At 40.4% G+C, this 25756-nt stretch overlaps 1 protein-coding gene across 3 annotated transcripts in view; it reads right to left on the bottom strand.

Moving 5' to 3' along the window:
- The window catches only part of CD4H9orf135 (chromosome D4 C9orf135 homolog), an 84755-nt gene that overhangs the window by 33965 nt on the left and 25034 nt on the right, over positions 1–25756 (bottom strand). For 2 of the 3 annotated variants that reach the window (XM_030293321.1, XM_030293319.1), the window contains exons 2-4: positions 18981–19089; positions 6177–6310; positions 3531–3599 (exon numbers count right to left, since the gene is read on the bottom strand). In XM_030293321.1, the coding sequence (XP_030149181.1) occupies positions 3531–3599; positions 6177–6310; positions 18981–19089 (312 nt within the window). The remainder of the gene's footprint in view (positions 1–3530; positions 3600–6176; positions 6311–18980; positions 19090–25756) is intronic. The other variant, XM_030293320.1, reaches the window with a different exon arrangement.

Here is a 25756-nt window from a genome sequence, read left to right as displayed (position 1 = left end):
AGAGACTATGCATGGAGAAAAAAATTTAAGAAAAACAAACTATATCATTAACATCCCCAGATAGATAAGATATTATAGTCATGAAATAAAAAAAGGATCCAATAAAAACAGAAGGATTTAAACAAACAAACAAAAAACAACTCAATAGTAGGGTCGAAGAAACAGAGAGAAGATAGTAAAGAAAAAAATAAAACAGAAAGACAAGAAAAGTAGAGGACAAGGCCAAGCAATTCAACACCCAAATAAAGGATTTCCAAAAAGAAAGAACAGAGAAAATGGAAGGTACAAATCATCAATGAAATAAATTAAGAACATTTCCCTGAATTGATAGAGTTTCTAGACTCAGGTTGCTGAGTGTCTAGCCCAGCAGACTTGCACAGCACTTACCACGTACACATCAATTACTTTTCTAATTATCTTATGTATATTAACTTGCTTAATCATCACTGCAACCCTAGAACATGGACACCTTTATAATTATCATCCTCATTTTACAAATGAAGAAACTGAAATGGCTAAGCCACTTGCCCAAGATCACACAGCTGGTAAGTGGGCAGGGCCAAGATTTGAAGGCAGGTCATGTAGCGGTGGAACCCACTGCATGAGATTACCAGGTAGGATGGAGCATCACTGTAAAATTTCAGAATACACTACAGACAGTTCTATTTGATTTTTTAACACCAGGGGTGTCTATTATTTCCATAGTGCGTGCAGGGCTGCATACTTGACTGAGAACCCAAGGGAACCCGATGTGGACTCCTGTTCCCACCTCCACACACAACTTCCTTCTCTCTGACACCCTGGTCCTACAAGTTTGAGTCACATTCAGAAGTTCTAAAATCCTATTCCTGCTTCCTAGCTCAACAGGAATATTGCTCTGCAGTGGGGCTCACCTGCCTGCATCACAGCTGGAAGACATGTCCTCAGAGAGTAAGTCAGGGAGAATGAGACGCCCTCACCCCCATCTCAAGGAGCACAGAGACACACAGTTGCTACCCAACACTTGATGACAGTTGCCTACTATATTTTGCCCGGTTCTATAGTTACTCGTGGCAGGATGGTAAGTCTGCAACCAGTCCTTGTGTCTGAAGATATCTTTGTCTGACCCTCCCATTTAAATAGTTCTAGGTTCAAAATTCTTTTCCTTCAACATTTCAATGTTATGGGTTCACATCCAGTGTTGCTGTTGGAAAGTTAACGTCAAATTGATTTTTATTATTTTGTCTTATGTTTGCAACTGTTTATTTCCCCAAGTAATAAAGCTTTAAATTCCCATTCCATTTGTTCCACCAGGTCTGCTTCCTCTGGTATAAGTCACCTATGTCTTGTTATTCTTCATGATGCTTTTTATTCTTTAGATGTGTCATGATATTTTTTAACTAGAACTTTGTCTGTATTATTCCTGAGACTACCAGATGCCTCTGCTTTGATGACCACAAAGGTGGCCCATTGAAAAGGGAGGCCTAGCTCGTGTCTTCAATGTGAGTGAGGGTGATGTGGGTTGAGCACCACTGCTACCGCTCTCTGGGCTTAATGGTGCTTTTTCTCCCTGGCATTTCTTCCTCCTTTACGTGCACTGCCTCGTTCCTCCATATCCAAGATTGCTTTCTCGAACTGGAGTTGGAGGAGACAACTCAGGGATCTACTGGCCATCTGTGGCTGGAATTACAGATTTCAATGCTGAGATCAGAGTGATTTCAGGGAGGTAGATTGTTGGTATCAAATCATCTAGTATGTAGAGCCCTGGTGTCTCCTTTTCTGTCCTGGACTAAAAATAGTAGACAAAGCCAGTGCAGAAAAATCCAACTTTGAGCTTATACTCCAGGTTTGCAAACACAATAAACAAGACTCTTTGAGCTCCTGCATAAGACTGGCCCACCGAGAACACTGCTTGCATCCTGGTCTGGCTCAAGACTCCATCTAGAGACTTCAGTCTTTGCCTTCTCTCTTCTCCTCCTCCCCTACTCCATCTCCCAGCCCGCTCTTCCTCTAACCCATCATTTTCTTTAGAGTTTCTCAACATTTTGATACAGTTGTCAAAGTCTGCCTCTGGATTCATTCTGCCTTTCCATGTTGTTGCTAGAATTTCCAGATTTCAGTGCAAGGAAGGGAGCCAGTGGGATTTTTTTTTTAGCTCATCATCTTCATGGAAGCCAGAAGTCCACCCTCCTCAGCGATCATTTGGAAATACTCCCTGTGGGCCTTCCAGCCCACTTAGATATGCTACAGCAGCCTGTGGGAGACACAGGCCAGGCCAGCCCCACTGCAGCAATCAAGGTTAGAACCTGCATGGTAGAACACCTGGCCAGAATTTCAAGTGACTGTGAAATGGGGTGTGGGGCATTGTCATTTAGGACGTTTCCCACCTCAAGCCCAGGCAGACTGCAAAGTAGCTTAGTTCTAATGCCAGACAGTTGTCACAGGAAGCAAAAACATCTAAACTGCTGGTAATGATGACATGTCCCCATGTCCACACAGCGCACAATTCAATACTTAGAATTTTATAGAGCTTGTAAGTACCTATATTTCCGTATTACTTATCTATATGTCATTACAGAAATTATGAAAGTTTGTCTTGTTTACAAAGATGAGTGGAAGATAAATTCGTTTTCTGTAGTAACAAGTCATGCCTCCCCAAAATAAATATATTTCTTTTATCAGTAAAAATTAGCAGTCTCTTGCTCTATAGTCCAAGCTCATAACTCATAGTAATGTTCTATAAAGTCACTGCAAACACTGAATTAGCAAACCCTGAACCGTTGCTCTAGGGGAAACACAGGGTTAGGTTCCTGAGAGCCTCTGGCCACAATATTTTCATCAGCCAATTAGTACATGTCCTGGTTTTATCTGCGTTTCTATTTAAAGTCACTTTATTTAATATGCACTGTTAATTCATTAACATTGAACATGGCCAACAGCACCATAACTCATGCCTGAAGGAAACTTACCTAATGCACATGTTTTCTCCATAAGTCACATCACAGTCCTCTTGTGCTTGGAACACAAGACAGCACTTTAACATTGCACTTGCAAGCCATTTCAAATAGCAAAATCACCAACAAAAGGCACACGCAAAAAGGCAAAAGTCATTGCAGTAAAAGACTGTGAGAAGGACACTCAGGTACAGTACAAGAGCCAAAATGGGAAGATACAGTTCTACTTTCCTCCAGGTCAGCTGGGAACGTGCACACTGGTTGGCTCAATTTTTTTTTGCCTTTCTGTGCAGATCCGTGAATGACTGCAACAGCACCCTGAGCATTGATTGATTTGGGGGTTACGAATAAATTATAGCAAGTAGGAGAATTTGCAAATACAGAATCTGCAAATAATGAGGATTGACTATATTATTATTACTAGTGCTTGCATATTGATGGGAAAACAATACTTTTGTTAAAGGAGTCTGTGAAATGCTATGTAAAGGGTATTTTGTTGACTATGTAGACTCCTCATCCCCTCACCTCCGCAAACAAACCTCCTGATTAATTAAGAAGTATTTTGTGCAATCTGCAGCAGGTTTAGGGACTACTAACATTTTGCGATGATCTGGTGGGTGTCTAGTAAAGAGAGCTCCAAAGCCAGTAGCAGGCAATCCAGTGTCCCTGGAAACAAAACAATAATTTTTAGAGAATATGTCAGACTGACATTTATAAACTTTTATAAACTTTCAGAGCTATACAAAACTTATTTGGGGCTGGATTTTTTAAATCCTTTTTATTTTTTATTTTAATTCTAGTGTAGTTAACATACAGTGTCACGTTAGAGTCAGGAGTCAATATAGTGATCCCACCGTTCCATACAAAGAAAGCAGTATTTTGATTGCAGTTGGCTAATAATCTAGTTATTCAAGCTGCTAAAATGGAGAGTGATACAACAATAGCCAAATTGTGGAAAAAGCCTAAATGTCCATCAACTGATGAATGGATAAAGAAATTGTGGTTTATACACACAATGGAGTACTACGTGGCAATGAGAAAGAATGAAATCTGGCCCTTTGTAGCAACGTGGATGGAACTGGAGAGTGTGATGCTAAGTGAAATAAGCCATACAGAGAAAGACAGATACCCTATGTTTTCACTCTTATGTGGATCCTGAGAAACTTAACAGAAACCCATGGGGGAGGGGAAGGAAAAAAATTGAGGTTAGAGTGGGAGAGAGCCAAAGCATAAGAGACTCTTAAAAACTGAGAACAAACTGAGGGTTGATGGGGGAGAGGGAGGGAGGGAAGGGTAGGTGATGGGCATTGAAGAGGGCATCTTTTGGGATGAGCACTGGGTGTTGTATGGAAACCAATTTGACAATAAATTTCATATATTAAAAAAAATAGTGTGTATTGATTACATGCTGAAATGATAATATTTGGTATGTGTTAGGTTAAATAAAACGTATTGAAATTAAAAAAAATGGAGAGTGATAGTAGTAAAAGTATGGCTGTAAGTAGGACTGATCAAGCAAATAATGGTGCTTGGTATTGAGATAAGGCTTGTGGTTTTGTATTAATTATAGTAATAAAATTGATAGAACCTATAATTTGGGATATACTTGTTAAATGTAGGGAAAGGATAGTTAGGTCAACAGAAGCTCCTGGATGAACAGGATTACCAGCTGGCTGGAGGTGGGCACACAGTGCAACGTGCTCCAGTACCTGCTTCAACTATTGATTTTGTGAGCAAGGGACACAGTGATGGGGGCAGTAGACAAAATTTTTACCTGAGAAAATACTCTATCAGGAGCTCCAGTTATTAATGGGATTGGTCAGTTTCTGAATCCTCCTTTCAATTATAACTTGTATAACCATTAATGGGATTGGTCAGTTTCTGAATCCTCCTTTCAATTATAACTTGTATAACCATGAAGAAAATTATTACAAATGCATGGGTGGTATAGCTGGGGAGGAATTTTTATGATAGATTTTTATTTTTTTAAATTTTTTTTTCAACGTTTTATTTATTTTTTGGGGGACAGAGAGAGACAGAGCATGAACGGGGGAGGGGCAGAGAGAGAGGGAGACACAGAATCGGAAACAGTCTCCAGGCTCTGAGCCATCAGCCCAGAGCCCGACGCGGGGCTCGAACTCCCGGACCGCGAGATCGTGACCTGGCTGAAGTCGGACGCTTAACCGACTGCGCCACCCAGGCGCCCCTATGATAGATTTTTAAAAGATTTTCATGTCTGCACCTTTCATGCACTTTGCAAAATAAAATGTCCCAACAAGTAAATTAAAAATTCAGCATTTTGTCATTGTTTTCACTGCATTTTCCAATAGTTACAAGATAAGACAAAGTCTATGGATAGAGTTTTCCATGGAAAGGCACTATACCAAGTTTCAGGACTACAGATATGAACAGATAAGAAATAGTTCTATGGGGTGCCTGGGTGGCCCAGTTGGTTAAGTGTCCAACTCCTGACTTCAGCTCACGTCATGATCTCACAGTTTGTGAGTTCGAGCCCCACATCAGGCTCTGTGCTGGCAGCACCCCTGCTTGGGATTCTTTCCCTCTCTCTCCCTCTCTCTCTGCCCCTCCCCTGCTCACACTCTGTCTCTCTCAAAAATAAATAAACGTTAAAAAAATTTTAAAAAAAGAAATAGTTCCTACTTTCAAGGAACGATTTCAAGGGAAACACACATACATATAAATAAGTAGAATGTAAGTCCAACTGTTATGTAGAGCATTAACAAAATGCTCAGAGGGCAAGAATATAAGAGCAATTAATCCTGATTGACAGCTCACCTAATTTTTACTACTTGTCAGGCAATATTTCTATGAACATTTCATACTTCTTTACACCTACACTTCCCAACAACCTTATGAAGTAGATACTGATTTTAATTCCCATTTGACAGGTTGAAAAACTGAAGATTATAGATACTGTTTACTTTCACAAGTAAATGGTGGAGCTGGTGTTCAAACCTAAATAGTCAGAACACTGACCAGAAAAAAAAAAAAATGTGTAAAGAGGACCCATAATGGGTAATGCTGATTGGCAAACACTTGAAGGAAAGGGAATTCTAGACAGGGGGAACAGCATGAACAGAAAGCACAGGAGATTGAGATGTGTTCACCATGCTTGATGTGTTCCTGTAATGGGTATCCAGGGCCACTGCACCTCCTCACTGCTCATCCAGACCCTTTCCTGCACATATATGTTCTGTAAGTGAAGGAAAGTATTAAGAATACCTTTCAATAATCCCAGAGCTCATTGTTTCTTCATTCAGTAAAGCCTTTCTCTTTATTGTAGCCAATTCTCTGTTTAAATAAACTTGTGCCATTTGTTCATGTGTTTCTGATATCCAAATCTGGAAAAATAGAAGCTACATATGAGAAAAGTAAATACATTGCCAAAAATGGTCAGTTATTAAAATATTTTTGTTGAAGTACATTACTGATTTTTTTTTTAAGAGAGAGAGAGAGAGAAAGGGAGTATGCGTGTGTGTGAGCAGGAGGAGGGGTACAAGGAAAGGGGGAGAGAGAGAATCTCAAGCAGGCTCCACACTCAGTGAGGAGCCCCACTTGGGGCTTGACCCAACAACTCTGGGATCATGACCTGAGTTGAAATGAAGAGTCAGATGCTTAACTGACTGAGCCACCCAGGTGCCCCAAAGTATATATTGATTGTAATTGTTGACGCTGTTGACATTAAAAAATAAGTAATATCTTTGGGCACCTGGGTGGCTTAGTTGGTTAAGTGTCCAGCTTCAGCTCAGGTCATGATCTCACAGTTTGTGGATTTGAGCCCCACGCCAGGCTCTGCACTGACAGCTCAGAGTCTGGAGCCTGCTTGGGATTCTCTCTCTCTCGCCCTCTCTCTACCCCTTCCCCACTTGTGCTCTCTCTCTCTCTCTCTCTCTCTCTCTCTCTCTTAAAAATAAATAAACTTAAAAAAATACCTCTTAGCAGTCAACGATTTCATTGTAAATATGTGAAAATGCCAATTCCTTACTATGTTACTGGAAAATAAAAAAATCAAATTGGTTGTTTCTATGAAATGCCTTCAACTAAATACTGCTTTCCCCTTTCTTCTCAAGGATCATATATGTTAATTTCTCTAAGTAAGAAAACGTTTGTAGCAATTGCTTTGTAAATCACATGGGACTTCAGATACCAGCACCAGCAAAGAGCACCAGCAGCAGCAGCACCATCATCATCCATTCTCTATCAAGGATGACTCAACAAGCTATCAAGCAATTACTCCTATGAGAAAAACCTGCAAATTGCAAGATGTCCTCAAACCAATTGAAGAAGCATCAGGGGTAACATCTAGGGGATCTTACGAACAAAAATTGGCATTGAGTATTCAATATTTTTTCCATTCCAAACTCCAGAAGATCATGAATGTGGAGGTTCACAGCAGAGAAGCAGAACTCACCACGACCAAGAGAACCCATTACTTTCCCCAAACCTGAAGACTAATAAATATATATATATATATATATATATATATATATATATATATATATATATATATATATTTTTATTTTTTTTAAAGAGAGAGAAAAATCTCTGTTTAGATATTTGGAGACTTGAACTGCAAGAGTATCTTAGCTATAGTCAAATACCCATGGCCCACTTTGGGTCAGTAGAATAAGGTACTGCTGTAACTGGGAGCCTACCCTACTCAAAGCAGTTTTATAGTCTCTGGTCCTGGTTCCCTGGTCTACTCCATGGCTCTATAGATCCTTGGCTTCTCTGACCAATGTTCTCTAAGGCCTCAACCTCCTGAATCACCATCCACCCAGCCCAATTTCTCAGCTCTGACTCCTTATACCCTTTGCTCAACTACTCTTCCTCATAGATTCCCAGGTTCACAAGTCCATGGTAAAAGACACTGTATTATTGAGCTTCATATTATATACTTTAACAAAAAAATAAGACATTTACTTTGGGAAAAAAATTACTATGCACAATTTTGTTTTAATGAGTAAGGTTGACCCAAAAATTAACCTTAGATAATGCTCTGGTCATATTCAGCAGTAAAATATTTCAACATTTTCAATCAATCAACACCTTTGAAAATTATATGAAACGAAGATATTTGCAAACATGAAATAATGAGGAGTTAAAAGAAAAACAGATGATAGCATTAGTGGATTTAAGTTTATTGACTGAGTATTAAGCACTTCATAGGCATGATTTCATTAAATACTGAAAGCAATCCTATGAGTCTTGTGTATCAATCGTAGTCACAGAAAGAAAAGAACAATCAAATGGGTAACTGAGTAGAGTTTAATGGAAGATTAGTTTATAAAAGTGTGGCCAGCATTCAGAAAATGTTGAAGCACCCTGAGGGTAGCAATTGTGGAGAGCCATAGGGTAGAGCAGTTACTGGAAACTAGCAAGGCCTATAGCTGTAAAGAGAAGGTCACTTGGTACTTGTGGGTTTCAGAACAGACATACAGTATCTTAGTCCATTTGGATTGCCCTTATAAATGCCATAAACTGAGTGACTTATAAACAACAGAAATTTATTTCTCACAGTTCTGGAGGCTGGGAACTCCAAGATCAAGGCACCAGCAGTGGCTGGTGAGAGCCTACTTCCTGGTTGATGGACAGCCATCTTTTCACCGTACCCTCACACGGCAGAAGGAGGGAAGGAACTCTCTGAGGTCTCTTTTATTAGGGCACTAATCCCATTTCTGATTCCATCCTCATGACCTGATCACTTCCCAAGGACCTACCTCCTAATTTCATCACCCTGGGGGTTAGGATTTCAACATTTGAGTTTTGGGGGCACATAAACATTCAGTCTATAGCACACAGCCACTGCCAAACCATGGCCCTGCAGGGAGAAAATCACAGAATAAATGTCCAAGCTAACTCGCCCACCACCTCTGATCATCTGTGAGTGCCTTCCACAGGCTAATCTGAACAGAAAGCCAGAGGACAAGGAAGCTCATCAAAGCCATCCATAAAGGTCAGCTTCTGGGCACAGAGCAAGGTTGAGAAGGGTGGAAAGTAGATCTGAAGGGAGAAAAGAAGAACACTTGGCATAGTTTTTATTCATTTTAGGGAAGGGAAAACTGAGGCTGAAACAGATTAAGTAACACCTAGGTAAACCAGTGAGAAGGTAGAAGTTACACAATTCAAAACATGCAATCTGACTCATTCATTGATCAATCCATATCTATGAAATTCCAGGCTAGAATAGTAAACTAACTCCAGAGTCTCTACTGACTGTAGCTTAGTGAGTTGCAGTAAAGCCTGGGGATAATGGTAATAACAACAGCACATGTCAGACGCTATTCTAAATGTCTTCACGTTAAGTGTTCATGAAAACTCTAATATCCCCACTTCACACTGGAAAAAATAAAGACACAAAAAGTTTTAGACTCTTGATCAAAGTTACAACCTAGTAAGTGGTGGAGCCAAAGGTCCAAGAGAAGCCATCTGCCTCCAGAGCCCAGTCTGAACCTTTGTTTCCTGTATCAGGGGCAAATGTTGTCCCCCAATTTCATCAGTAATAGAACATCAAAATTTCAGGTGGGCATATGGTGTTTCAAACTACATTTTCTAGTGTCCTTTATTTTTAAAAAAAAAGTTTTTAAAGTTTTAATTTAAATTCCAGTTAGCTAACTTACAGTGTCATATTAGCTTCAGGTGTACAATATAGTGATTTAACACATCCATACGACACCTGGTGCTCAACGTAACACGTAAACTTCTAGTCTCCTTTATACATAAATAGAACTAGTGACTGGTTGTGAACAACGAGACATAAACGGAAGTAATTTATACAACCTCCAGGAAAGGTCCTGCTTCTGTTTTTCTCTTCCTGCTGTCTGAAATGTGAACATAATGACAGGCTTCTAGCCACCATGTTGGACTCTGCACAAAGGATGGCAGAGTAGAAAGCTGGAAGGAATAGGTCTCTGACAATCTGCGCGACTTCCATGCCAGTCCTGACCTGCTATCCTCCAGACTCTTTACGGGAAAGAATAAAACCTTATGTGAACAGCCACTGTTGATCTGTGGTTTCTGTTGCATGTGGGCAAACCTAATCCTACACCATTTTAATGTGAAAAATCACTTTGGCCTAGAAATGTTCATAACCTGACATAAGGGTGCATAATTTATAAAAGCACTACCATATGTTTAAAAGTCTTTTGGGCTCTCTATATACATATATATATCACAAACTGGAGATTGGCAATTTGGTGTGTGAGATAGCTAAGTTAACAGAGCACAAACTCACAGGATAATCACTAAAATTTCCATTAAATTTGCATAATAAAATCTAGCTTGAGTCAAATGATAATCTAAAAAATATCTAATGTGTGTATAGGAAGTTTGCTTCGTAACTTTATTCTTATTCCCCATTTTCCTATCAATTTTTCTTAAAGTCCCAACTTGTAATCTTCCAAGATGAACTCTTCCTGTATGTACAGCATTTAAGAAATCCCAGTAGACATGTAACCTGGGTAACTGGCACAGGGAAAGAGAAAGTCATTTATGACTGCCCCTCAAGTTCCACATTTGAGGGTAAACAGACTCTTTCTGCTGTGGATGACTTACTTACAGAAGAATCTCTCTTGGGAAGATTCATTTTAGATGATCACTAATTGACATTTCTTTCTTATGTTGCTTATCGGGTCCCCAGAAAGCAGACTCCTCTGACTCATACTGAAGGAAATGCAGATATTTTCCTTTTCTATAAACATTTTTTAAATGTTTATTTATTTTTGAGAGAGAGACAGAGCATGATCAGGGGAGGGGCAGAGAAAGAGGGAGACGCAGAATCAGAAGCAGGCTCCAGGCTTTGAGCTGTCAGCACAAAGCCTGACGCAGGTCTCGAACTCATGAACTGTGAGATCACGACCTGAGCCAGAGTCAGACACTTAACCAACAAACACCCAGGTGCCCCTGCAGATACTTTTCAAGTCAAGTTCCCTCTCTGATGCCACAGGCTGCTTTGGGAATAAGTCAGAGCTCAGTCAACCAAGTTTCCCAACTTCAGGGTAATACTTAATCAAATTCCCTGCCCAGAATGAAGTAGCTTATCCTATGGGGATAGGAGGGGTCGAACTCAGCACAGAAATTCTCTCCAAATTCCAAATACTCTCAGCCAGGTCTCTTTAATTTCAGCCTTTTCTTTCTTTCTTTTTTTAATCTTCAAGGTGGATAAGGGACCAAGAGGCTCAAAACCAGTCACTGCCCCCAAATGCTTCGCATGTTCTATGTGACAGATTTGGCACCTCACTCTGGAATACTTAAGTTGGCATCTATTATCACAGATCTTCAGTCATAACTGAAGAGTTTAGTTTTACCCTGTAAAACAGCACTTCCCCTGTCAACTGTAGCTTTCTTGTACTATTGCCAAAAAATCATCATCATCAAGTAATATTGAGACTTTGTTAAAAGTCTTTATCTTTACGCGTACCTGGGTGGCTCAGAAAGGATGCTTGGGATTCCCTGTCTCCCTCTCTCTCTGCCCCACTCATGTGCACTCTCCCTCTCTCGAAAATTAATAAATTAACTTTTAAAAAGTCTTTATCTTAAAAAAAAGGATGATTCTTATTTCTCAGCAGTAGTTTTGCTCTTGTAAATTCTGGCTCTGTTTTCATGTCTAGGAGAACTCAGCAGCTCCACATACAGATTATTTAAAAGATCTCGAGAGAAGCAGAGAGGCCCCCTTCCCATCATTATTTTGAACAACTGGGACTCATGGGGTACAATCAGAAAAATGATTTCACTCTTTTTTTCCACTACTTGTTCAATCTTTTCTTATGATCACTGTCAGATAACAAAACTGTTTCTTTTAACAAAAACAGTCTCAGTTAAGTAATTAATATTAGTAGAATAATCACAAGAGGGCATTTTAGTTGTTGTCTGAGGGAAGGAAAAAACAGAGCAAGTGAAGAAATAGAAAATCAGCCAAACCTCCCCACGTGGACACACTCCCCTCTACGGACTTCCCTGGCCTGGAGCACACTCTAACTGGAGGAGGAGAAAATCTTTTGCCTTCAATGAAATTTATCATTTTGATGAGATACTTTAATTAGTGAAATGTGACCAATAGACTTTCTATTATCTGAGAGTGAGCACAAAAATTATAAAATATGTACAACATTTTATCCAGGGACACCAGAAAGAAGTAACTCCACAAAGTAGGGTGAATAGACAGTGGGGACAAAGAATATGTGTGTGGGGGGGCGTGTGATTGCATCTTTTGAGTCCCATTTGTTCAACATAACAGTGGCATGTGCTTAAGCAAACTAATATACTGAAAAAGTAAAATCTAGTTTCTCTAAAAGTTAAATTAGGCATGATTGTTGATACCGAAAAAGAATTGTGAAGGAGAGTGATGGATCAAAATGGCAGACGCCTGTGTTCATTTTGTCCCAAATCCCTAGAAATGGCAGAGAAGATATGCTAGAATAAATAGGCCTACAATATCATGTGCTGATATTGGAAAAGACACTCCAGAGTAGACCCTCGAGAGGACGCTGGAACTGGTGGCATCAGCTCTAAGCCCAAAGATTATGGAAACATGAAGCAGGAGGACGCCCTCACTCCACAGCCCGCTATCCCCAAACATCTTCCTTTTTCCTGGTTTAAGTGGTTCTCCTCCAATGGTATTTAAAATTATTCCATTTACAAAAATTTGATTCATATGCCTCTTTCAGGTACTTAGAGCTGAGTGCAAGAAACATCTGTAAGACTATAGAGGCCAAAACACTATTCTACTATGTCAAGGAAGAAAAAAAAATACCTGAACCAATTAAGTAAATTATAATTGATTTTCTCAGATCTGGTAGAATTATATGCCTTTATATCCTTTTTAGGTCATCAGTTTTTAAATGTCATACTTCCATCCACTAAAACAGTTCATATTTGAGACCTACTTGGCTGTTCTCTATCACTTCATAAAATGAATGATAGCACACTTTTGTACTATTCACTTATTTTCCATTTTAAAGTCCAAAATGACTGTAATGCTATTAATAGTAATATTAGCCTAATTTGCTCATCCATGTTGCCCTTTTAGTTCCAAAAATGCCTTGGCATTGATCCATTAGCTGTATAAGAAAATCTGTTTAGTAAAATCACTCATGGTTTTCCTTGTTCTTTTATGTCTGATAAGTTCTCAGCTTTATGACACAGCATCAAATGTACGTTGTACTTAATTCTTCTGAGTTTACTTCCTCAGAAGCAGTCTTACATACTGATTGTGACACAGCCTTTAGAAGTGGTGTGAGAATCCTTAGGTGAGGGGCTTTGCAAGTGAAGAAGCAATGATAGAAGGACTCCTGAGCATTTTAGTTTACATGGGACTCACTCTGGTACAGCTAAGCAGCACCTGAATAAAGTTTAAATAAAATACCAAGGCAAAACACTACAGTTTAAAATACAATTTCCCATAATTTCTTAGACGAGTAAAATAATCAGAGAAACTCCAGTGGCTCAAATGACTGCTCCCCTGTGAATCTGCAGCCCCATGGCCCCACTGGGTCTCCCCAAGCCTGAAGGACCACCACGGTAGGAATTTGATTGTGCCACCACTGAAACCTGACTGGCATGTTTCCAGATTTCACCAACAAATGGTTCTTTAGATTCAGTTCGAGAGCTTCACTGTGGCCGCCTCCACTAGGAAGCCATCCATGATCCTCCCCTCAGCCCATTTCAGTTCAGGTGTGCCTGTCAGCATCCTGATCTTCTCCCTATCGTAGCATCCGTCGTACACTTAGCCACTGTGGTTGTAAACCTGCATCGTCTCACAAGCCTGTGAATTCCTGATGTACAGTGACCTTGTTCCAAATTATGTTTCTTACCCCAGCACTTAGCAAAATAATAGGGCCTTAATACATATTTGTGGAATATCTTTGTTCCTCCCTCCCTCCCTCCTTCCCTTTTTTCTTCCCTTCATTCCTTCTTGCCTTCCTCCTCCTCTTCCTCCTCCTTCTTCTTCCTCTTTTGCCTTTTTCCTTCTTTTCTTCCTTCATTCCTTCCTTCCACAGATGTTTATTAAGCACCCACTCTATACCAGGCACCATTCTAGGAACTGGAGATACAGCAGAGAACAAAACAGACCAGGCTTTTCTCTTACGGAGCATGTGTTCTAGTCAAGTAATTTAAATTCCACGAAGAAAACTAAAAGAAGGGAAGGGGATAGAGAGGGGTGATGTGGCCTGCTCTTTTATACACAAATGGACAACTAGTTCACTGAATAGGTGGGACTTGTAAGTAGGTACAATCAATAAACAAATCTATTCTTCCTCCATCACTGCTCATCCATAGTCCTTTGGAGAGGTGGATTCTTTCTTATGCTCCTTGATGAAATATAGAACAGTTGCCACCACTTTATGGTCACTCTCAGCTAATATAAACATCTTCTGGCTCCTTCTGTCCCAGGAGGAATCTAACTGAGGTAAGTAAAATACCCAGTCCCAAGTACTGGCCAAAACTCCATTTAAAATGAAAGTTTCATTTAAAATTCCTGTACCTTGGGTCAGCTTTAGCTTGGCATAACTCAGTAGGAAAAGGGGGCACATTTAGCTTCTTCTCAATTGTCCCCCTTAAACTTCTTTCCTACTCCTCAACTCCCTCTGGCTTCTGGAGGGTTTAAGATGAGTGAGTGGGGATATGAGGAAGAGAGAGGTAAATGCAAGAAAAATAGAAGTATCATCTTGTTTCGGTTTCCTCTGGGCATGTCTGAAGTCTGACCCTCTCCAGCATTGATTGATGTTCGAAACAGACCTCCTTGAGATATTCTGTTGGATATTAAGATCCCTTCTGGAAATATTCAGTGGTTATGTTCCATGACACAGGCTGCCACTGCCTGGACTTAACTGTCCTTCCTCAGCCCCTGGGAACCCAGTCAAGGTCCCTTAAATCCCTACATGAGGGGCTCTTGGGCAGGTTCTGAGATGACTCCCTGTCATCTTTCTCTTCTACATGGCCCACATCTGATCCCCAAAAGCCACCCCTGGGCCTGAGTACTCATTTATCTTTGTCCCACCAATAATGTACAGGTAGCTAGTTCCTCTCTTTCTGCTCTGCTGTTTCAGACAGATCACCCGAACCTCATATCTGTAACTTCACCAGGCAGATGAGACTCACAGTACACCTTTTCCAAAACCCTGTTTCTTCTCTCAAACTCTACTTTTGGCTTCTTGGATTTCAATCCTCTTGTATCCTTCATGTGAGTGCTGGCCTAAGGGCACCATCTTTGGGGGCCCCACTCAAGTGGCCTAATATTTCACTTTGGCACATGGGACTATGTTTTTGTTTGTGGCCTTTTGGAGTTTCAGCCAAAATGTAGACACAAAGAAAGGCTAATTTAAAAGCCTGGTACAAACAAACAATGCTCACAATAGCCCCAGCTACAGCATATATGGGCAAGGAGAACTTCATGCAGCAGAAGAGAAATGCTGGTGGACATAAAAAACAACCACTCAGCAGCAATACTGCAAAAATCCAAAACTGCTAAGAAGACATTTAGGAAAAGAGACATATGGGAATGGGGCTAGCTGGCATGTGTGTAGACGTAATTCAGCAAACAGGATAGAGGTTATAGATAAGATGTAAGAAACCGATGCCCCAACACATATGTACTGAGATGTACATAATGCCCAAGTCAGAGGACGAAAGCCAATCAGGTTCATTTTCTGCAGGGAGGATGCAGTGTTGGGGGTTAAAAAGACCACTGGGCTAGGGGTGGAACAACTTAGTGCTCCAAGAGGCAGTTGGAGAAGTATTTAAGATCTTAGATTCTGTAATCAGAGGGGAAAAATAGATTTTAAATTTTAATACAACTTTATAGCTGTTTGACTTTGAACAAGTCATTTAGCTTCACTTGACCTCAGTCTCTTCATTTATACAATGTGGGCCACTCAGAGGGCCAATCTGAAGATTGGTCCAGACTCTGAGATAAAGTCAGAATTGATCCTATTGAATTGATCCTGTTGAATTGAATTGATCCTGTTGCATCAGTAGGATGCAATTCATGAAGCAACTTCATTTTAATCATACTGCCTCTTCCAGCCCCCATGGATGGCTAGTTCTCTCCTTTCGCTTAATGGAAATTTTAAGCAAGTCCCATAACGCTTCTAGGTCCCTCAATCTCAAGAAGGATCTCATTTTAGTTATGAAATTTTCCAGTCCAGAGACATAATCAAAACTTCTAACTGTATTATATTTAAACTTCTCACTTTTCCAACTGGGGGGTGCTTTAGACGTAGAATCCTGCAGCAGGTGGGCCTTGCTGTTGCACATGTGTCATATACCTGGAACCCAAGTCATCTAAATTCCAGGACACAAATATTAATCTGTCTCATTCCCTTGAAAACTGAGGAAGGAAAACCTCTCACCTGAGGAAGAAGGGGCATGCAACCCACAAATAAATAAATCCTTCCTGAACTCTAGACTCTAGTCTTCAAGGACATAATCACTCATACTGGCCTAACCTGGTTTAGAATATCTTAGCAGGTGCCTAGATGGTCTAGGATCTTGCTTTAGGATGTGTGGTTTTCACCAACTATTGAGAGTATCCTAGTGTTTAGGCCTCTATCAAAACTCTGTGGCAAGAGGAAGAACTCATCCATACTCCTGCTATATCCAGCATCACACCCGACATATGAAAATATGAAGGTTCTGTGCCTGTATCCCTCTCCTTTTTACACCTGGGACCTTGGGGGGAATCACTGAATATCAGTGAGTCTAGGTTTAGAACTTGAATAATAATATCTTTCTTGTCAACTTTATAACTTTGTTGAGAAGAGCAAGAAACAAGATGGATGAACCAGTGCTTTATACACAAAAATACACAAAAATGTAACTTACTATTAAGATATGAGAATAGCATCAGAAATAGTTGACCCATTGATCTATTTTCATTCCTATCAATATACCTATAAACCTGGAAGAAGAAGCACACAGTTTCAATGACCATGAACAAAATAAAATATTATCTAATTTATACATCCTCTATTAAACCTGAGTCTTGATTGCTATGATGTGTAGATGGAACAGAATGAATGTTTGAGGTTCCTACATCTCATAGTTCACCTCATCTCACATCCTCCCACAACCCAGAGGTCAAGAACATTTTCATTGAGAAATCAAAAATAAATGGTTTTTAAGAGTCAAAGATGCTAGGGGCACCTAGGTGACTCAGTCGGTTAAGCGTCCGACTTGGGCTCAGGTCACGATCTTGCAGTTCGCGAGTTCGAGCCCTGTGTCGGGCTCTGTGCTGACAGCTCAGAGCCTGGAGCCTGCTTCGGATTCTGTGTCTCCCTCTCTCTCTCTGCCCCTCCTCTGCCCATGCCCCACCCCACCCTCTCAAAAAAAAAAAAAAAAGAGTCAAAGATGCTAAATGCACGCCAGGTAATGCCTGCTTTGCCCAACTTGCTCTTGTCCTGACCATGTAGCCCCGTGCTCAAGAAAGCAAGGCAAAGCTGGCTCTGGTGGAACAGGGCAGAGTGGCTATTGACAGAGTTGAGCATCAGACTTGGGAACCCCTCCACGTACTGGCTAGTGACCAAAAGACGGCTTGGTGCAAGGTAGAAGGGCAATGTGGGAATTGAGGAAACTATCAGAATGCCCTTGAGATTGGAGCTATAGGGGCAAGAAGGCAATGAGCAGCAAAACAAAATAAGGATGCCAATGAGACAGTGTGTGTGTGTGTGTGTGTGTGTGTGTGTGTGTGTGTGAAAGGGGAGGGGGAGGATGTCTTGCTTTAGACCTGTTTTGGTTCCTGTGACTGTCCTTGATTCCATAGCCAGATAGCTGCATCTTTGTAGTAAGTCCCCATTTTTCAGGCTGTCCTTATCATTCTCTGTCCATTGCAAGTATAAAAGGCAGGAAGGTAACAAGCATGGGCCCTGGATAGGCTAATTCGTTCCCATAACCCTGGAGAACTGAGAATCTTCTAGCTCCATTTCCAATATGGAATTACTCATCTTACTGGGCTTGCCTTATTTCAAGCTAGCCCTGACTTTGGGGGCAGAATGTGATGCAAACCCAGTCTTCTGAACACATTCACATGTGTCCTAGTCAAATTACCAGCTCTTCAGGCCCCAAAGCCATCCTATAAGGCCGAATTGAGTCTTTAGGCAGTCCTAAAGCTCTTAACATGGTAGGACACAATTTGGGGGTCTCTGGAGAGGTGAGCTCCTGCCTTACACTGATTGGGCAGGCACCAAAATAGCCAAGGAGTAAGCCACTCACGGCAATTCAAATAGGAAGTACTTGTGCAGTGAATATTCCTTTAGGAATTGGATCATACAAACGTTAGGAGAATAATACCAGCATGTTTTAATAAGTCACAACTTCACCACCTCAAGACAAATACAAAAGACTTGAAATCAAAGAACTGGATTCAAACTCTCACTCGGCCACTCCCAGCTGTTTGACTTTGAGTAAGTCACTTAACTTCTAGGAGTTTCTCCCCATCCGTAAAATAGAAACAATAATACCTACTGCACAGGGTTATTGTGAAGGTTAAAGGAGACATTGAACAAAATGCCGTGGCTACAGCAACAGCATCATAAGAGCACTAATAATTTCTTGAGTGCTCACTACATGCTAGGTACTGAGGTAAGCACTTTATTTGCTTTATCTCATTGAATTTTCCCAATAATAACTTTATGAACTGTGCACATTTACAGGTAAGGTCACTGAAGCACACAGTGACTAAGTCACCTGCCTAAGTAACCAACATAGCTTAGGAGGGTGGCACAAAGTGCTTGCACCTTTACTTTTCCATGTTTCACCTGGAAGAAGATTCCACTTAAAGGAAATCAGGGGCACCTGGGTGACTCAGTCAGTTAAGCGTCAGACTCTTGACTTAGACTCAGGTCATGATCTCACAGTTTGTGAGTTGGAGCCCCACATTGGGTTCTGTGCTGGCAGCACAAAGACTACTTGGGATTCTCTCTCCCTCTGTCTCTGCCCCTCCCCTGCTCATGCTCTCTCTCTCTCTCAAAATAAATAAATAAACATTTAAAAAACATTTTAAAATAGAAGAAATCAGTAGCAATTACTTACTGGGGGTTCATTGGTTCCAAGTCGCCAATATGTTGAATTACACAGTTTTTTTATTTCCTCGGGACCTTCTATATCATAATCTTTGGGATAGGCTTCTCTGTCATGGTGCCTGAGAAAATAAATTAGAATCTGTTAAGAGATAAATCTTAGTTATCATGTATTGCTTTAAAACAATTTTTTAATGATCCAATGCAAATTTACCATATTTATGACATTGCTTTAATTACAAATTCACTGGATGTGGGATATATAAAGTATTTTCCACCTCTTTTCAAGTAATGCTGAGGCTATTTTCTAAAAACAACTTAGCACATATGATAAAACTAATAGTATCACAAGCACAATACTTATCCAACACAGCAATTACTCAGTGACTCCAATGAACTGAAACTTATTCAATAATGTAGATTATTTACCAAAAGTAAATTCAAAAATAAGACATAGTAATAAATTAAAAAGGCAATTTGTCACGTTAGAAATTTTTTCTACCATCAATTTCTTTTTTTCAAAATGAGAAAGAGCAAAGTATCTGTTAAATGGATTCATAACATGTGCTTCTGGCATTTAAAGAGAGTTTAAAGAAGGCTGACAAACATAAGCTGAAAAAACATGTAGATGGAAGAGGGAAAAATATTCCAAACATCTAGACTACAAGGGTGGATAGAAATAATAATAATGGAGGGATTGGGGAATGGGGAAGGAAAAAGGAAGTGAAGTGGCCTACAGAAGAAGTATCTATTTTTGCAAAGCTTTCTTAGGTGACATAAAGGAAGCTGAACCCAAACATCCCTCAGAAGAGGCCTTGTTATTGAGGGAATACAGGGCTAAGATTATGTAAGGGACACTGAGGTACTCAAGAATTCATCCATCCATCCATCCATCCATCCACCCATCCACCCATCCATCCATTCAATTGTCTATTCATTCAGGAAATATTTTAAGTACCTACTGCATGCCAGGAGGGGATGCCATGGGAAACAACCCTAATGCAGTCCTTGCCTTCAGTTGCTCACAGCCAAGCAAGAAACACAGACAAACAAGAAAATTCTACAATGGGCACAGGGTTGTGGAAGCAGAAGAGCATCCACTCACCTGGATGGGGCACCGAGAATCCAAGTCAGGAGGCCCTAGGCCCACCTCATCCCATTGTTTTGGGACTGGGCCCCTACACTGCATTCGAACTATACCCTTGCTTCCCCACCTCTGAGAGGAGAACAGAGAACTGCATAGAACACAGCAGAGAGAGAGCCCAGGGTAGAGCAGCAGAGCTCAGGCATGTGAACTCTCTGCCCTCCTAACATCTGAGCATTAAATTGCAAAACACTAAAAGCATTTTGGTAGCATATCGGCATTTTTAGAGAGCCTCACAGGAAACTCTCACTTAAATCCTTAGGGGGGAATATTGAACATCAAAAACCAGAAGTGAGAGAGTGAATGGGGCCATGGGTTTGAGTCATTGCTCAGGTCCTAGCTGTGTGACATTGGGCAAGTCACTTAATGTTTCTGTGCTTTCATTTCCACAGTATAAAATGAGGACAGACGTAATACCCATGAGATTTTTGCAAAATGAAAAAAATAAAAGCAGAAGATCCTTTATTACTGTCAAGCACCATAAACACCTATGTATAGTGAATACTAATCCACCAAATTTTTGGTGTACAAGAATTGCAACTTTAGTTTTTCCATAATTGTACTTAATTTCTTTTCCAAATGCTCATATTGCCAAGATGGAAAAACCTTAATCTTGGTCAATTATGGATCCCTTCCAACTCTCAAGAGCTTGTGTGATGCTGCAATGCCAAGAATCCATTTCTGTTGTCATCATCTCTCCCTGCTGACATCTGTGGAAACCTCCTCATTCTCCTGTAGTCTTCTAGTATGGATCCACACAGATCTCTGCTCTGCCCTCCTGGTCCTGCCACATGGACTCTGTGTAGACTGGCACTCTGCCACAAGCATGCCATTTTCTAGGCCACCAAGAACCTTCTTGTGTCCCTCTCCACCCAGGGTTCCTGGAAGCCAAATGCCATCCCTAAGCTGTTTGCCTGGCCCATCAAGGTTTCATGGTCCCACCACACTGGGCTTGGGAGGCACACAGAAGCCCCACAGTTCAACACCTCCAAAATCATTACCCGGGAATAGAGGGCTAGGCAGTGACAGGGCCCACCTGCTCAGGGATTTCTATAAGGTCTTAATTCCAATTTGGGGGTCCCAGACAAACCCACATGCTCTCGGCTTCTCTGGTGCCCTCCATCTTCAGTCCATGAACTCTTCATCTCCCAAGGGACGGGGCACCCCGGCCCTTCATCTCCTCTTCCAAATCTAGGGCATCATCCTAAAACCCATCTTAAAACCCATGCTTTTGAACCCAGAAGCCAAGAACTTGGTGTTTTTATTGCTTTCTATGTCTTTCTTCCTTGAGGCAATAAAACCAGACTATCTCCCGGGGAGCATGAGAATGAAGGGGAAAAAGATAGTTAACATTTCATTGTGTGACCCTCAGTGCTCACTTCTTTACTGGTTACCACAGGCACAGTGCCCAGGGTACACGGTACCTTTAGGGTCCCACAAGAGTGTTTTAATAATTTTTTAATCATAAAATAAGAATACAATCCATCTTAGATTGTAGCCATCTTTCTACCAATGTAATCATAAACTATCATTTTTAACTTTTTTTTTAAATGGAGGAAAGGAGCCCATGAAGGCAAAGATAGTTAATGTCCATGAAAATCAGAATGCGGTCCTGATTATGCCACCATATATTTTAAGTTGTATTATAACTAGATTATTACAAAAGATGCAGATACGTTTACTTAACAGCAATCTCAGTACTAAAAGTCCAGCACTGAAAACACGAATCTATAATGAAAATGTTTCTGGGGAGGACTGCGCTAATGCAACTGGCATTTCCTAGGGTCTGCCAGCTGCCCGTGAATGTGGTGCCCACAGCCCCCTGTAAGTTATGAGAGATAGACAACTAAAGAAGACCTGCCCCTACTTCTCAGAGGCTGCCAGCCGAGCGAAGAGAAATATAGGTGTTTAAAAATTATAAAGTATATAGAATAGAATATAAATATAAAATATATATTTGGTACATACTAAATATATTATATAATATATATAATACTATACTATATATACTATATACTATATACACTATATACTATTTACTATAGTATATATAGTATGGTATTATACCATACTATAAAATATATACAGTAAAAGTGATTAGGGTATTATAAAGGAAATGAGAGACTTAATTAATTCCCTGATTATTTTGTCAGGTGAATATTGGCTTGTGCCTCAGTTTCTCTGACATGAACTGAGAATCATACACTGAGGAAACAACTGAACCAATAGATTGAGAGTCTTAAGTGAAAAGTGACATGTCAACGCAAAATACTATTATATGTAATAATACTTTGTCTTTCTACACTATGCTTTAGTTGAGAGTTTTCAATACTTTGTTAATGCCAACTAAGCCTTACAGCATCTTTATGAGACACATATCAAGGTATAATAATAGATAATAAAGGAATATACACACACACACACACACACACACACACACACACACATACACACACGTTAAAATCCTGGATTGTGAGTAACTTGTTCCGCAAGTGTTCCAAAAGATGAGCAAACATTTCTAACAAACTTTAACTTGATAAACGAGCAATGTCTTGCAATATGAGTAGTACATGAGGTAGAATGTCACATAATCACAAATGAACCAATGGTTCTTCTCTCTCTCTCTCTCTCTCTCTCGCTGTCTCTCTCTCTGCACAATTGTGGGTCATCATCTCCCATGCTCAGATGCTTGGTCTCAGGCTGTGGTGTTGGACAGAAATCAGTGATTTTTTCAGAACATTGGAAGGTGCCCACAACTGGCATCTGACTATTGCATCAAACTGTTGGATCTCAAGCAATAGCAAGAGATTATGGAGGTGAGCTCGTCTGCAGAGGAAGAGGAGAAAAAGGTGGAGAAATCCCTCACTTCAAATGAGATCAGGAAGATGTGTAAAATATGGGAAACACTACAAAGTTTTGTAGAAAATCACCACCCGAACAAGGCTGTAGCAGTGTGAATGATGAATCTGTTTAACAACAACACTATGTCACATTTCCGTGAAATCCTCAAAAGGAGGCAAAAAAAGTGTCATTGGATAGGTTCCTTGTTAAAGTTGCATGAAAAGAAAAAGACTCCATTGAGCCAACAGATAGCAGTGATTCCATTAGTGACAGTGAAAGTCGTCCTACATAACAACCCTCCTCTCTCTTGTCTCCCTCACACCGGCCACAAAGGTTTTCAAAAGCAAGTGCAGGTTAATTTGTTATTTGTCTTTATATTTTGTATTTGCTTTATTATGTTGTATTATATTACAATATTGTAATCATTTTTATATGCATATTTTTAGGCTGTGAATGAATCATCTGAGTTCCCATTATTTCTTATGGGGAAATTGGCTTTGACATACAAGTGCTTTGGATTACAAGTATGTTTCCAGAACAAACTGTGCTCTCAAATGAAGACTTTACTGTATTTTAATAGCTTTGTTCTCCTTGCTACCTGCATTTATTAATGGTCACCATACAAGTGACCATAACCTGTTGTTTATTGCAACAGAAATTCTTTAAGAGAAAATAATAAAATAAACAAATAACAATAAAATAAAATTTACAATGTCTCTGGAGTAGTACCTTTCAAACTTTTTGAGCACAGCCCCACTCAACCCACCCCAACCCACCTAATGCCTGAAGGCATTTTTAGTTGCTATGTCCAGATGTGGAGGGTTGTTACTGGCGTCGAGTGGCTAGAGGCCATGATGCTGGAAAACATCCTACCCTGCACAGAACAACTCCCTGTCCAACAAGGAATTACCTGGCTCAAAATGCCAAAAGTGTCAAGGTTAAGAAAGCTCTAGGGAACAGTTGTATACCAGACTCTTATATCAGTGGTTCCCAAAACCTGAATGTTTCATGGAAGAAATAACAAAACAATCCCCTAAAATCTGTAGAACCAACATAAAATTGCCAACTTTTGTTTTGACAGAAACATTATTTTGACAGAAAATAAAATAGCCATTGGGGCGCCTGGGTGGCTCAGTCAGTTAAGCGTCCAATTTCGGCTCAGATCATGATTTCGCGGTTTGTGAGTTCGAGCCCGCATCACGCTCTGTGCTGACAACTTGGAGCCTGGAGTCTGCTTCGGATTCTGTGTCTTCCTCTCTCTCTGCCCCTCTCTGTCTCTCAAAAATAAATAAATGTTTAAAAAAAGTTTTTTAATAAAATAAAAATAAAATAAAATAAAATAGCCATCTATTGCCTTTAATAGGAAGACTCCTAACACTAAAGATACGTAAAAACCATCTCAGATTCCTTTAAACCAAATACAGTTAGCTATATACAAAACTTGCTACATTGTCTTTACAGTTTGTATTATCACCTTGGATTGGTAATAAGGTCATTGTTGACCAGCAATGGTCTAGTCTACTGACTGGCTTCTCCAGACATTAATTTGTCCAGACATGAATTTGACAGCAGCTGGTCAGCAGTCAGTTCAAGGTCAAAGCTGCTTGAATACAGATACTCCATGCTGCTGACTGAAGGAAGAGCTGTGTCTTCCAGGCCAAGCACGCAAATACTGCTGACATTCTTGCTGGTCCACAGGGCTCCCTGCCAACATCTTCCTTGACAAGCAGCCTTCCTTCTGCTTAGGACCCTGCTCTGTCAAGCCCAGAGCTGAGTGCTATGGCTATTTCGTTACATGAGTAATCTTTATGTAAGATATCCTTAATAATAAGAGATGAAACTTGCATTCTCTACCTTGTTGTGGGAGAGATAGCATGAATATGAATAGAATTGGGAATGGAGAAAGAACTGACAGGACAGGATCAGAGTTGCCAACTGTATGAAAAGGAGCTTGGAACCATGACCCTGTTGTCAAAAATGCCAGAACTGATTCAGAGGGGATTAAGGTCAATGGAATCTAGTAAGTCAAAGCTAGCACGAGCAGGTCCTATTATGGACAAATGCCCAACATATCCAGTTGGTACATAACTTTCTACCACCAATCCTACAATCACTGGAGCCCTCTAGATCCTGAACTTTCTATCTTCTCTGGCCTAACGTGGTCCCAAGTAATGCCTTGTCAAAAGAACTTTCCGGGTCTGCTTCTGGGGTCCTTTGGGAGCTTGGGTTTCCTACCACAAAAGTTGCATGATTCCACATCAAATCAGATCTGTTAGCGTCCCCTGAGTAAACACATACAACTCCTCCCGTGAGTTGTAGAAAAGACTCAAGTCGGAGAACACTCAGGCAAGGACCTGCAGTTCTCCTCAGGCTGCTCCAAGCCAGAGTGGTTCAGCTCCCAGTGGAGGACAGGGTGGGGTTAGGCCATAGGATTCTCCATGCAGGAAAGGAAATAACTCATACTCTAGTGAACCAAATGACATTCAAGTTATACTGAAGTTTACTCTCACTTTCTGGGGTCCCATGTCTATGTGGGGTATGCAATAAAACCTTTATCACTGCTCCACCTTTCACATTTTTTCTTTATAACTGTTCATTAATGAATCTGCCTTCTCATTACACTAAGAGTATTTTAAATGGCAGGGATTATTCTTTGTTCATTTTCATAATCTCAGTACCTAGCATAGTCTAATACATTATAAATGCTCATTAAATCTTACATGATTGATTGACTGAATGTTCTTACATTGTGCTACTGTCACCTTAACATAAATGTTGAAAGCAGAGGCTTTCAAATGTGTCCA

Source organism: Lynx canadensis, chromosome D4, assembly GCF_007474595.2.
Source record: "Lynx canadensis isolate LIC74 chromosome D4, mLynCan4.pri.v2, whole genome shotgun sequence".
Classification (NCBI taxonomy): Eukaryota; Metazoa; Chordata; class Mammalia; order Carnivora; family Felidae; genus Lynx; species Lynx canadensis.
The sequence above is the reverse complement of the archived record's forward strand: the minus strand, read 5'-3'. Positions and strand labels throughout refer to the sequence as shown.